The 14,456-nt window shown below is 42.2% G+C and overlaps 1 protein-coding gene across 1 annotated transcript in view; it reads right to left on the bottom strand.

Annotated features, from left to right (window-relative positions):
• rela (RELA proto-oncogene, NF-kB subunit a) overlaps positions 1-11,954 on the bottom strand; it is a 30,956-nt gene extending 19,002 nt beyond the window's left edge. Inside the window, exons 1-5 of the mRNA XM_088347754.1 lie at positions 11,768-11,954; positions 6,616-6,651; positions 6,390-6,535; positions 2,687-2,832; positions 749-840 (exon numbers count right to left, since the gene is read on the bottom strand). Of these exons, the coding sequence (XP_088203880.1) occupies positions 749-840; positions 2,687-2,832; positions 6,390-6,535; positions 6,616-6,651; positions 11,768-11,774 (427 nt within the window). The 5' untranslated portion in view covers positions 11,775-11,954. The remainder of the gene's footprint in view (positions 1-748; positions 841-2,686; positions 2,833-6,389; positions 6,536-6,615; positions 6,652-11,767) is intronic.
• Positions 11,955-14,456: the final 2,502 nt, after the last annotated feature.

Below are 14,456 nucleotides of genomic sequence, written 5' to 3'. Positions count from 1 at the left end.
AGTCATTGAACATGTTTATATTGGAGTGTCATTTCTGATCTCGTTGTTAACACTACGTTGATATCAATGACAATAAGGACAATTCTAATTCAATTTTTAAAAAAAGAAAGATCTGAGCTTTGTTGTTTGTGTTATACAGATTTGGGAAATGTTAATGGAACACAAGTTTTGTCTGAGAATAATATATTTTTTAAATACTCATAGGTCGAGAATGTCATGCCCTGCATGGTCGCCATGACACCAAGCTGGTCCCGCCCCTTGACACCAGCTGACACAGATTGACTTAATTGCGTGTGGGATTCTTAAGGGCTCGTTTTGGGACTGCCGGTTGCGAGACCATTGTTTTGTTTGACTCGAGGAAAGACCTGTCCGTGCCCGTTTGTTCTGAGTTATTGCCTTTAAGCCTGTTTTTGTGAGTATTTTCTAGTTTGGAATTTCTGATTGCCTGTAAGCCTGTTTTGGTTTTGTCTTTGGTCCCTGCATGTTGGACAACTTTATTTTCTAAATAAAAGTAACTGATCATTACGCAAATGAGTTCACACTTCCTGCCTCCCGGTCCGGTCCCTGACAGAGAAATCATTCGTTACATTTTTGGCGGTAAATTGTCCAAAATTCACATTTTTTTCCTTTTTTTTTCCTGCAAAAAATGTCCTCTTTGTTTCTGAGTCAATAATTGAAAGGAATATCGCAGTTGATTTCCTACTCTCATGTTCTGATAGCTTTTGAATACGTCGTTTTGTTTACTCACTGTTGAAGGGGTTGTTGTTAGTCTGTAGCCGACAGGTGAGTGCCTCGATCAAATCCTTCTTCTTGACACACTGAATTCCCAAGTTCTGAAAACTGACCACACGAATCACACATAGACATTTATTACTCCTGAAATTATTTGTTTTTTCAATCGACGAGTGAGGCATACAAACGGTGAGTACCCTGATGATTCATGCGTTCAATATTTATTAGGAAAAGTAAACAAGCTTGAGTAGATCTGGTGTTTTGTTATCATGCAAGGGAAATAATGTCAGCACATTCTGTTGTTCCAGAACAATTTCTCAGTTGACTGACGTGCGTCCCACAAGAAAAAGGCAAATTTGCTATGAGTTCACGTGTGTGGTTAATAATTCACCGCAATGTGAGCGCCAGATTGGAGGCTGACTGTTGACCAGGGTCCGTACGACCTCTCCAAATTCGAGCATTTTTTAAGGAATTACAAAGCCAATTTTTCAATTTCTCTGGTACCGTTAAAGAAATCCGGTGTGAATTATGTATTTTGCAGAGCCACAAATATTTCTGCGATTTGTATTTGGATTTTTAATCCTGCGTGTGCATTTAACAACTGACTACAGACTATTATGACACCACCCCCTGATCTAAAACCAACAAGAGGGAAAGGAAAAACTCAAAACCTCAACATGAGGAGAATAAAGAAACCTTGTGATGATGAAAATTATATATATAAAATAAGATTTTGGAAAAAAATGGTATTCCCACCGGGCAGAAAAGAAAGTTTGTAAAGCTTGTTAGCAAGGAACAGAAATGATGTCTGACGTGAGGGAGGTGGAAGGAGGAAGCGGCGCATCTTTTACCCCAACACCAAGGATGAAAATGTATTTGGAGTTTGAGATTTTGAGTTAAACTGATAGTTTTGGTAAGCATGTTCTTTATCGAAATAATTGTAGTCACAGGGTCTTTGGGCAAGGTTGAGTAAAAGTCAGCTAAAGGGACAGCAGAGTACTTGGTACAGCTGAAGTGTTTCCTGAGAAGACTATAAATCATGTCAGGGCGGGTATAGACGTCTATATTACTGTTTCTAATGCCAAACCTAACTACATCTTTAGCTTTTCCTCTCAAATGCATAATGATTTCCTCAGCCTGCTCTTCAAGCCTCACATTACTCTTTTTAATAAATGTCTTCATTAGATCTTCCCACTCATGTACTTTTATTGAGTCTGTGCCATCTCCAATAAATGACGGTGGTTCCTTAACCTTTCTCTGTATAACCACCTGAACTAGGCTGGCTCAATATGTTTGCTACATCTTGTGTGGCAGCAGCGCTAGGAGCTACTATATTGTGTGACTGTGAACGTGAGAAAATGCTATCAGCCAATTTATGTCCTATCTCCTGAATAATATTTGTCATGTGATCAGTTACACCCTCAGAAATGTCACTCGTGGAATTTAACATAGATGTGGGTCTGACCTGAGGTGAAGGTAGGCTGGCATGTTGGTCAGCTGCATTACAGGTGTCGACACAAGAAACTGCCTCTACTCTATGTGTAGCAACACCTGGGGTAGAACTATCAACAGAGGGGCTGGGGGTAAACATGCCCCTGCCCCTGCCAATGTGAATAGGTGTGTTAAATTGTGATCATAGGGGTCTTCCTGGTCTTTGGGCAAGGTTGAATAAAAGTCAGCTAAAGGGACAGCAGAGTACTTGGTACAGCTAAAGTCCCTTTTCAAGGTTTCTTCATTTTCCTCATGTTGAGGTTTTTTGAGTTTTTCCTTGCCCTCATGATGGTTCCAGATCAGGGGATGGTGTAATAATAGACTGAAAAAATAGTCTGTGTAATAACCTGTGAAGCCCTTTGAGATTCTTTGTGATGGAGGGCTATACAAATGCTGTGCAGATCCTCCACAAAGAGAAATAAAAAAAATCGCGGGAGAGAAGCCTGAACAAACCCTGACTGACCTGTGTATGCGCCGCTCCTGCAGGTCGGCCTCGTAATAGCCGTGCTTGCAATCCTTCCCCACCAGCTCGTGCGGGTGAGGCTTATACGGTGTGTTCTTTGTCACCAGGGAAATGCGAACGCGCAGCGGGCCGCTGTAGTTGTGCACCTGTACCATAAACGCATCGTGAGTAAGACAGACGATAATATTTTGGGATTTATTTGTGAAAGATCAGCAATGAGATGTACTTAAGTGTTTACATGCAAGCTAAAAACAATGAGAGGCTTTGGTTAAGATGTTTACATTCAATATTCTCGATGAAATTTTAAATAAATACATTTTTTATGTAACATTAGACATGAATAGTTAGCCAAAAAGCAAGGGTGTCAAACTCATTTTAGATAGAGGGCAGAAAAATAATTCTCTGGGGGGCCGGACTAGTAAATTAATGGCATTAAAAGTGTGCCTTAGCTGGAGGGCAGGGGGTCTTTTCAGAGGCTCACGATTAAATTATGATTCAGGGATGTAAAATTAGATTATTAAACAATTATTAATTATTGTAAACCCTTATTTTTTTACATTACTAAGATTTAATTTATTGTAGCTTTTATCAACTTTGCATTCGTAGAAAAAAAAAAAGTTTATTTTACTCAGGGACCACATTCAGATTGAAAATGACAGAAATAGCATACAAACACAAATTTAAATAAGTATTTAAAAAGATTTCTGCTTTAAAAAATGTTTTATACAATGTTGACCTAAATGGGGGAACTCAAATTACATATTAATGTAAACGAAGCTCATCTCATTAGCTGCACCGCTTATCCTCAGTAGGGTCGCGGGGGTGCTGGAGCCCATCCCAGCAATCATCGGGCATTGGGCAGGGGACACCCTGAACTGGTTGCCAGCCAATCGCAGGGCACACAGGGACAGACAATTCGCTCGCTTATTCACACCTAGGGACAAAATTTTGACCGGCCAATCCACCTGAAATGCATGTCTTTGGAATGTGGGAAGGAACCCACGCAAGCACGGAGAGAACATACAAACTCCGCACAGTAAGTCCGGTAGCTGGATTTGAACCCACACAGGAGGTTCCCAAGACCTTAGAACTGTGCCGCACACGCGCTAACCACTGCGCCGCCGTGCTGCCCCTGTAAACGATGCTATCAATTTAAATTTTGTATTTTTCGTATCGCTTTAAGCAGCGCATCTGTGACTTGAATGGGCTCGGTTTCCTCAATGTTCTCTGGTTGATCAATGGTAGTCAGCAAATACAGCTTAAGTGGGTGTATTACAATTGGCACCTTTGGCGACATCCCATGGACATGGTCATTGTCTGACACGATGGGACTTCTTTTTCTCTTGTGCTTCTCCAAGCATTATCGCGCAGGCTACATAAAATGATGCGGCGGGCTTGAGTTTGACACGTATAGCTTAATGGGGCACTGTGTAATAGTTAACAATTAGATTGTACTGTATTGTGTAGAACAAGCCAAAACGAGTGCTAAAAAAACGCAGGCTGGAACACAAACTACAGAGACTCAAAATAACCAAACTGTACCATTTTTCCTTCTCATTTTTTGCCAAGCCTTTCACAAGATTTTGGACGTACCCGTAGCAGCAAGCAGATTTTAGCTCCCTCAAGATGAGCCTCATTCTATATAAATAATTACAAATTTATTGACCGATTTTTTTCAATCTAAGATTATTTAAAAAAAATGCAAGTCGATATGATACTTCATGTATTTTTGCATGTTACACAATAATTTGCATGTAACACAAGAGGGATCAAAGAGACCCCCCAAAAATGTCCTTTTTCATGCTTTTTTATTCTTTATTTTATTTTTTACCGTTTTTTTTCATTGATTTTTCTTCTTTTGTTTCTTTTTTCCTTGCTTTTTTTTCTTTTCCAAGCTTTTTACTTCTTGCCTTTTTGCTTATTTTGTGCTCTAGTTTCCCTTTTATTTGACTTCAGTTTTTTCCTAGCTTTTTACTTTGTTTTTTCTTGCTTTTTCTCTCTTTTCTTCCTGCTTTTTTCTTTCATTTTTCTGTTTTTTTTCTTTTTCTCTCTTGTTTCTATTTTTTGTCTCTTTTGTGTATTTTTTGCCTTTTTGCTTTATTTTTTCCCCTTTTAATTCATTTTGTGCTTAATGTTATTCAAAAATGGTTATATAATAATAATAATAATAATAATTTCCTTTGTATTGTCATTCTTTGTAACAATGTACACAGAACGAAATGTCGATACATCTGACCCGTTGTAGCGAGTCGATGCAGCCGCAGCCAGAGGGCGCCGCCATTATACTAATTAGGTATGTCTCGGTCGAGGCGCGAACCTGTCACGGAAGACCAGAACAGAGCAGGAGACCCCAGAGCGTTCGTACAATTCTTTATTTGGGGGAAGCGTACAGGGTTAGCGGGAGACGCGATGACCGTCGAACGTCAGCAGCAACGCCGTGAAGACAGCTTCGGGACACGTAGCCAATCGTAGCGTGGGACGGAAGCAGGTCGAGTTTACCGGGACTGAAGGGAGATCGTAGCGTGGACGGAAGCAGGTCGAGTTTACCGGGACTGAAGAGGAGATCGTAGCTTGGGACGGAAGCAGGTCGGATCGGAGGCAGGCAGGCAGAATCAGGTAAACAAGAAAGCAGGTAATCGGGAGAGTCTTACGGGGTACAGAAGTTAATCCTCCGACCAGGAGTTCTGCGCGTAACGCGTTTAAAAGGGGAGCATTGACCAATCAGGAAGCACATTCCAGCGCGCCACATGATTACCCCAGGTGACTCCACTTGGGTAATCATGACAGAACCAGCGACCTCCCAGTCTCAAAGCGGGCACACTACCATCTAGGCTACTGAGGACGAAAGCAACGAAAACAATCTGAAGAACCGTTTGGTTGCTGAAAGAGCCCCATAATCTAAAAAAAAAGGACAGAAACTTGCGCGACAACATCGACGTAGTCACGTAGGTAATAAGGGTCAAGTAGCTGCGTAGTCTAACTTAGCAGGCAATAACCAAAGTAAACCACACTTGTCTCTCCATATTTCCTAGTGATTAAAACTAATGCAATAAAAATATTTTTTTAAAGCAAACTAGTCCCCTTCCTCCCCTGCTGCATGCTTGCTTTCATTTACCCGATCTCGTATTGACAGTGACTTCAAAATACCGCGTTTAACACACGCCACACAGGGAATCCGTGTTGTTTTTGCCTGCATGCTCTGTAGTTATGGCCAAATTTTGCGAGTGAATTAATTTTGCAATTTGCAGCTTTGATTTTGAGCGCAGGATAGATTTTCTTGAGCGCTGAGAAGGTCTGGCAAGTGAGAAATTGCGCACATGCGCAGCTTAGAGAGGACATTGACCGGACCTGACCCAAACGTTACATTTTAATATAAATTCACTAATATTTTTGCACCAAATGCATATTGCACAAACCCTTACGATACCAAACTGTATGTAACATCCTACATGCCGATATTTCTTGTGTAAATTTTGTGTAAATTATAACTATAACCTTATCCTCCTTGTTTTACAACCTTATCTTCTCTTCCTTTATCTTCTTGGGTTTTTTACCTTACTGTGAGTGTGTGAAACTGGAGTGTCATGCCCAATTTCGTTGTCACAATATGTTAACCCATTTTGTAACAATGACAATAAAGGTATATTCTATTCTATTCTATTCTAATAAACAGCCTGTTAATTTCTGAAGCAATAGAAGTCACCTTAATTGCCGGGTGTGTCTTGGTGGTGTCGTTGCTTTTTTCCCCAGGTATGCTGCCCGCGGAGCGGCCCTCGCACTTGTAGCGGAAGCGCATCCCGCGCTGCTTCGGCTGCTCGATGATCTCGATGAAGGGGTTCGCCGTTTGGACTTTAGAGAGCGGAGACAAGATTTCGGTTATAACGTACCGATTGGGAAATCGCTTCATTTGTGAGCTGGATGTGTCCTACCTGGGTTGAGCGTGTTCAATGGCCATCCGTACACACCTGCAGGGGGGACAGAAGAGATTGTGAAACACAATATGCAAAAAGGAACATGTTTCAAGGCATTTTGGTGGTGCGGCGAGAACTTCTCAGTCTTAGTGTGGACACGCCGGAAGTGTCTTAAGAGGTTAAAGGGCAAAAATATCTAACGAACGTGCTGACTCCACTTGCAGGGCGGTCCAGACTCAAAAAGAAGTGTCAAATAACAGATGAGTGAGTTTGCTCTCCAGTTGCAGACGCATAAAGAATTGTTTTAATTCATTCAGGCGTGACAAGGAGGATCATGTGGGTCTACCTGACCAGAAAAACTCAATATAAAAACCCTAGGGCCATGACCACCCTAAACAAGTCAAGTCCGGTTTATTTGTATAACCCTTATCACAAGGCGTCTCAAAGGGCTGCACAGACCACAGATTATTGCAAACTACGGACTATTTTTACACTATCCCCTGATCTAAAACCTACATGAGGGCACGGAAAAACTCAAAAGCCTCAGGATGAGTCATCTCATCTCATCTCAACAGCTGCACCGCTCATCCTCAGTAGGGTCACGGGGGTGCTGGAGCCCGTCCCAGCAATCATCGGGCATTGGGCAGGGGACACCCTGAACTGGTTGCCAGCCAGTTGCAGGGCACACGGGGACAGACAACTCACCTGCTCAGTCACACCTAGGGACAATTTGGACCGGCCGATTCACCTGAAATGTATGTCTTTTGGAATGTGGGAGGAAACCGGAGTGCCCGGAGGAAACCCACGCAAGCACGGGGAGAACATACAAACTCCGCACAGTAAGGCCGGGAGCTGGATTTGAACCCACGCAGGAGGTTCCCACTACCTCAGAACTGTGCCGCACACGCACTAACCACTGCGCCGCCGTGCTGCCCCAGGATGAGTCAAGTCATGTTTATTTGTTTAACTTTTTAACCATCCCCTGATCTAAAACCTACATGAAGGCAAGGGAAAACTCAAAAACCTCAACATGAGGTAAATGAAGAAACCTTGAGAAAGGAAGTAATCCCCCTTCCAGATATCATCAACAGGAAATATAGGTTATTCATAAGCTATAGAATAGAAGTGTGTTTTAAGCCTAGATGTAAACAGTTCCACTGAGATTGCAGATCAAATCTGAGGGGGCAAAGCATTCGACAGCACCGGGGCCCGAATGGAGAACGCTCTCCAACCTGCGGATTTCTTCTTGGTTCTTGGGATCACGAGTAGACCAGCATTTTCAGAGCGAAGGGTCCGGACTGGAACATAGGGGGAAATTAAATCTGAGATACGAGGGAGCAAGTCCATGCATGATTTTGTATACTACCAACAGAACCTTAAAATCACATCTTAAGCTAACAGGGAGCCAATGCAGGTTAGCTAAAATCGGGGTAGAGGTAAGATCGGGCCCAAAAAAAGCACCCGAACCCGACGCAGGCCCGAGGGGTATTAAACCCGACCCGGACCCGGCCCGACTAATTAACTGGATTTGCTGGCCCGGCCCGAGGGGGCCCGAAATTACATATTTTATTTATAAGGAGGGGTGATTTATGATAACAAATTAAACTCTGCCTTTTGTTACAACATCTAGGCCTAAGTTAAATAAAACTGTATAAACATTTACATCTTTTATATTTCTGTGTCTGCACTGCAATCTGTCATTGACGGTTTTTTTTTGAGGTAGCGAAAACATTTAAAGGCGTCCGTCATTTTGACGACTTGATCATTGGGCCATAATCCACAGCAGCAGTAGTAGTACGCCTTTAAGATTTTAGCGCAGCACTTTCATTGAGGGGGTGTTGACATGTTGTGCCCTTTTCCGACTCCTATGCAAATTAGCCTCCCCCCCCTGATCGTATTCTATATAAAACGCTTATTAAAACAATAAAGCGAGCTAATTATAATCATTGGGAGATCCTGGTCTATATAACGCGTTTATTTAAACAATAAAGCGCGATCGTATTCTACAAATTGCGTTTTTTAACGCGGATGAAAATCTCACCAACGTCAATGTACGCTTCCGACAAAAGCGATCGTATTCTATATAATACGCTTTAAAACAAAATAAAGCGAGCTAATTATAATCATTGGGAGATCGCGTTTATTTAAACAATAAAGCGCGATCGTATTTTACAAAATGCGTTTTTTAACGCGGATGGAAAAGTCACCAACGTCACTGTACGCTATGATTTCCGCAATCACAACTAATTGTACACAAATAATATTTATTTGATTTACTATAATATCCGTATGTAATGTCTTTTTTATTGTGAATGAAACCCTGGTTGCATTGGATCCCGCGGTGTAAACAAATTGTTGTTTTTTTCATTTAAAATCGGAGGGGGGGAGGAATTTCCATAGGAGTCGGAAAAATAGCGATTACAGCTCCTTCTCCGTTTTATCCAAATTATTTATTTTATAACAAGTATTCCTTGGTCTAGTATCCATACATAGTTTAAGTATATATATTTTAATGAACATTTAACACATTATTAATTAATTTAAAAAAAAAAAAAAAAAAAAAAAAAAAGCAGGACCGAACCCGACCCGACCCGACCGTATGACTGACATTTCAGGGCCCGACCCGGCCCGAAATTGCCTCGGGTTCGGGTTCGGGTTCGGGCTCGGGCCATAAATCTTACCTCTAAATCGGGGTAGAGTGATCAAACTTTCTCGTCTTAGTTAAAAGCCTCGCTGCAGCATTTTGTACCAGCTGAAGGCTTTTGATTTTGGACTTCGGGGGACCGGAGAGTAGTGCATTACAGTGATTGAGACGGGAGGTAACAAACGCATGAATTATAATTATAATTAGAAGTGCACAAAATATGTGAAAAAATATATATCTTACCTATACGTTGAAAAATGTTTATTAATTTTTTATCAACGGACTATTTTTCATCGCACTATGGTTCTGGTGCACTTACAATTTCGGCCATTCTCCTTATCAATGTTTTTGCCTATTCCATCCTACATTCTTTTTATATATTTTTTCCTCTTTTAAAACTGTTATTATGTGTTAATCCTGGAGTGCCATGTCTAATCCTGTTGTAAACAATGTTCACTACATGTTAAGACCATAACAGAGACAGGACCCACTTGCGTATGTTTCTCTCAGTTTTATTGGGAAGAAAAGAAAGGATAGCACACACGATCCGGAGATCGCTGGCCGCGGGCTGCAAGTTGCCCAGACGCATAATGGTATTTCCGTGGCAAGTGACGGCAGTGTCTGGAGCGGAAAAAACAGGTCAGTAGCGGGACAAGAGAGCAAAAAAACGTGGTCGAGATCAGAAAATTGTCGTGTCCAGCATGGTCGCCGTGGCGACTGGCTGGCCCCGCCCCCTGGGCACCAGCTGAAGCAGATCGCCTAATTTTCGAGTTTGCTCCTTAAGAGGGGTTTTGGGTTTTGCGGGTGCTGGCTCAATGCATTTTCCGTTCTGTTTTGCTCTGTCCTGTTTTGTTTGATTCGGAGGAAACTTATGTTTGCACGTTCTGAGTTAAAGCCCGTTTTGTTAGTATTCCTAGTCGGAGTTCCTGTTTGCCTGTAAAGCCTGTTTTTGTTTGTTTTGTCCCATGAGTGTTGGACGACTTTTATTTTGCTAAATAAAAGTCCTGATCGTTAACGCGAATGAGTTCATCCTTCCTGCCTCCTGCCTCCGTTCTGGAGCCGGGAAACAGACAGGGGCCAGAACAGGAGTGAGTCAGGGTCGAAAAGCTTGCCTAGCGTGAACTGAGGTTTGCAGACAGACTGACAACAGGTGACAGAAAGACAGGGAGCCAATCAGTGTCCGAGGCAGTTGGTGCCAAAGGACAGGTGCCTCGCATCAGTAATCATCAAAACACTGCAACTAATATGTTCTGGAACTGGTAGTAAGTATGAAGTTGTAGTGACACCCATTAGGTACAGGGTAGTCTGTTCTAAGTCAATCGCAAGATTTCTTACAACTTTCCCCCAAAAGTTTTTTTTCCATTATGCTTACAAATTTCTGTCATTCTTATTGTGTAATCTGTGCAAAATGTTCCCTGATAATCAGTTCCCAACACAGGAATAAGAACTACTAATATTTTCTTTGTTTTAGATCAGGGTTCTTTGACATGGTGCCTGGAGGCACCAGGTAGCTCCCTGGGGGAACGCGAGTAGCCTGCGGACCATCTCAGAAAGTAGATCCCCGGCAATGGGTCGTTGTAAATGTTATTTAAACTGAAGGGAGTGTTTTAACTCCTAATTATGCCTCGGAAGAAGGTTGGTGCAAGCAGCAAAGTTGCTAAAGGTGAAAAAAGAGGAGTAGTGCGTACAACTATTGCATTTAAGAAAGAAATAATAGCAAAATGAAGAAGGTGTGCGAGTTTCTTTCGAGGGAATGGAACATGGCTTCAGCCCGGGTGCTAAATGACATATAAACGACCTGATTTTTTTATTTTTACACGTTCATGTTAGCGTAATCTTTCGTACGGAAGATTACGCTAACGCGAACGTACAATTAGCCTGGGTTAGCTTCATGTTTACGTTCATGGTAAACATTCAGGGTGTTGGAACGGATTAAAACGATTTTACATTAATTTTGATGGGAAAAACGATTTTCGGTGATCGAACAAATCGGTTTTTGAATAGGGTTCTGGAACGGATTATGGTCGAGAACCGAGGTTCCACTGTATTGGAAAGGAGTCGCAAAGGACTCCATAACAAAGTGCACTCGAAGCACGAATGTCACCACAAACAAGAAGCGCTTGCTTTTCGAAGTGACGCCGAATTGGAGGAAGCTCGTCGACACGTGCAAAAATGTCGTCAGGTGAAGAATAATCGACAGTATCGCCTCCGAGACAAGCCGCTCCGTCTGAAATGACCTGATTTTCGGACGAGGTTCGGGGCCTCGCAGTCGGAAATGCTCTACGTGACCCGACAGGCCCTCCGCCAAGGAAAGTCGCTCGCTTCCGCACTACTTCTTCTAAATCTCAGCCACATTCGGAATCAAGGAATAACAACGAGTGACAAGTTAGTCAGAGTTGCGTGCGGGGATTCCCCCTGGGCGCAAAGAACAACAGCGCGTCCACTTTCTCTCTCCCCCCCGAGTCCCCTCCGCCCTCGGCGCGCCCAAAAACTCCCTCAAACTTCAAGCAAAGCAGCTCCACTTACCGGCCATGTTTCCCCTGAAGATCGTTTCGATCTCTCCGGTTTAGCGTCAAGACTGCGAGCGCCAAAACCGGACCGGGTGAAGTTTGAGCGAGGGGGAGGAAAATGAATAGAAAAAAAAGAAAAGAAAAAAAAAAGAATGCGTTTAGAGTAGGAGCTGCTCACTGGTGTCGCCTCCTTCTCTGTTTCTCCCCGCCCACCATAGGAGTGATGTGCGGTTCGTGAAGGAAACGGATAAATGGGACGGCTCTTGGAAGTGAACGAAGAGACGCTCTTTCTTCTCCTCTTTCTCTCTCTCTGTGTCTCTCTTATTCTTTCTTCATTTTTTTATCTTTCTCTCCTCCCTTTCTCGATCACTTTCTCCTGCTCTCTTCCTCTTTCTCTCCTCCTCCCTATCTATTTATCTATTTGTCTTTCTTGCTTTTTCACTTTTCGCTGTCTCCCTTTTAATCTATATCCCTTTCACTTTCTCTCTATTCTGTTGTCTTTCTTTCTCATTCCCTCTTTTTCTCTCCCTCTTTCCATCTTTTTCTGGGTTAGGGTTGGGGATTCGAATAAGGGTTAGGGTCTCTCTTTATTTGTCTCTTTCTTTCCTTCATCCTGTCTCTTTTTCCATCTTTGTCTTTCTCTTTCCCTCACTATTTCTCTCTCTCTTCCGACCCCCTCTCTTTTTATGTCATTCTCTTTTTATCTCTTTCCCTTTCTCTGTGTTCTATTTCTCTCTATTTATCTTTCTCTCTATCTCTTTGTCTCCCTCTATTTTTCTCTGTCTTTCTGGTTCTCTCTTGCTTTTTCTCCCTGATTTTCTATCCTTCTCTATCTCTCTTACTCTTTCTCTCTCTATATCTCTCTCTCTATCTCTCTTCCTATCTCTGTCCTTCTCTCCCTCTTTTTTTCTCCCATTTACTCTCTCTTTCTCTCTCTCTCTGTTTTACTTTCTCTATCCCTCTCTCTATCTGATGCCTTATATTTCTTTATTTCTCCCATCCCTTTTTCTCTTTCCCTTTCTCTGTGTTCTATTTCTCTCTATTTATCTTTCTCTCTATCTCTTTGTCTCCCTCTATTTTTCTCTGTCTTTCTGGTTCTCTCTTGCTTTTTCTCCCTGATTTTCTATCCTTCTCTATCTCTCTTACTCTTTCTCTCTCTATATCTCTCTCTCTATCTCTCTTCCTATCTCTGTCCTTCTCTCCCTCTTTTTTTCTCCCATTTACTCTCTCTTTCTCTCTCTCTCTGTTTTACTTTCTCTATCCCTCTCTCTATCTGATGCCTTATATTTCTTTATTTCTCCCATCCCTTTTTCTCTTTCCCATTTTTCTCTATCTTTCTCTATTTCCCATTCTCTTTCTATCTTTCGCTCTTTCTCTCCCTCTCCCCCTCTCCCTGTCTTTCTCTCTCTAGTGCTTTATTTCTCTCATCCCCTTTCTCTCTTTCTATCACTTTCTGTGTTTCTCTTTCTTTCTGTCTTTCTCTCTTCTTCTCTCCCTTTCTCTCTGTTTTTCTCCCTCTCTCCTGTCTCCTCTCCCCCTCCCCTCTATTTCTCTATCTCTTTCTCTCTTTGTCTCTCTTTTTCTCAAAGGCGCTCGTGACTAGTCAATGTGAGAGGCGCCATCTCTGTAGTTTGTTTTTTCTTAACAATTTGTTGAAATTAAGTAAAGGTACACTGTATATTGAAACGAGACATCTTATTATAATATAGTAGCAAATACAATCTCAAATAAATTGATTCAGTCCAAAATATTGATTTTTTTTTTTTACCGGTTATTCAGCATTAAAAACAAGAAAAACGGAAGAACCGTATGAGAGCCGAAAGAGCCTGCTCACTAAAAAGAGCTGGAATTCCCATGACTACCGCAGAGTTGGGACGTCAAGCGCCGCGTGAAAACAACACGCGCGTTTTCCGGTAAAGCGGACACCTTGTTTTCCATCCTTTTTTGTTGCGTTAACGATGTAAAGCAGGGGTGTCAAACTCATTTTAACTCGGGGGCCACACGATAGAACAAACATTCTGTCGGGGGCCAGGCTTGTAGATCAAAGAGAAAGAAAAAGAGAGATAAAGAAATAAGAGAAAGAGGGGGGATAAAGAAAGAAAAAAGGGAGAGAGGGAGAGAAACAAAAGAGATAAAAAGAGAAGTCGTGAGAGAGGGGGAAAGAAAGGGAGAGGAAGAAAGAAATCCAAAGAGAAATAGAAAGACAGAAGGAGAGAAAAGAGAAAAGAAAGCGCAAAGGGTTGGAAGAGAGAAAGAGAAAAGAGAGAAAAGGAAAAAATGAAGTTAGAGCAATAGAAGTTAAAAAGACACAGAGAGAGAGACAAAGAGCAACAAAGGAAGAGAAAAATAGAGACAGAGAGTGATAGAGACAGAGAGTGGGAGAAAAAGGGTGGAAAAGAGAGAGAAAGAGAGAGTGAGTGAGAGAGAAAGAAATAGAAGTACAGTGTCTTTGTTTGAGGCACCTAGCTTTGGCAACATCAAGTTGACATATTTCAACCTGCAGCTTGTTTTTCTCTTGCGCTTCTCTGAGTGTTGTTTCGCGGGCCGGATTCAATCCCTTAGCGGGGCTGATCTGGCCCGCGGGCCGCCTGTTTGACACATGTGATGTAAAGGGACGTTGTGTATTAATTAGCGCCTCCTAGTGGTAAGACACATATTGATTCTATTTAAAAGTGGGCTGCGTCTATGAGGTGTCCTTAAAAAGT

The sequence above is a fragment of the Urocampus carinirostris genome, chromosome 11, assembly GCF_059441175.1.
Source record: "Urocampus carinirostris isolate Australia breed hairy pipefish chromosome 11, RoL_Ucar_1.0, whole genome shotgun sequence".
In the NCBI taxonomy this organism is placed as follows: Eukaryota; Metazoa; Chordata; class Actinopteri; order Syngnathiformes; family Syngnathidae; genus Urocampus; species Urocampus carinirostris.
This window is presented reverse-complemented; position numbering and strand designations above follow the sequence as displayed.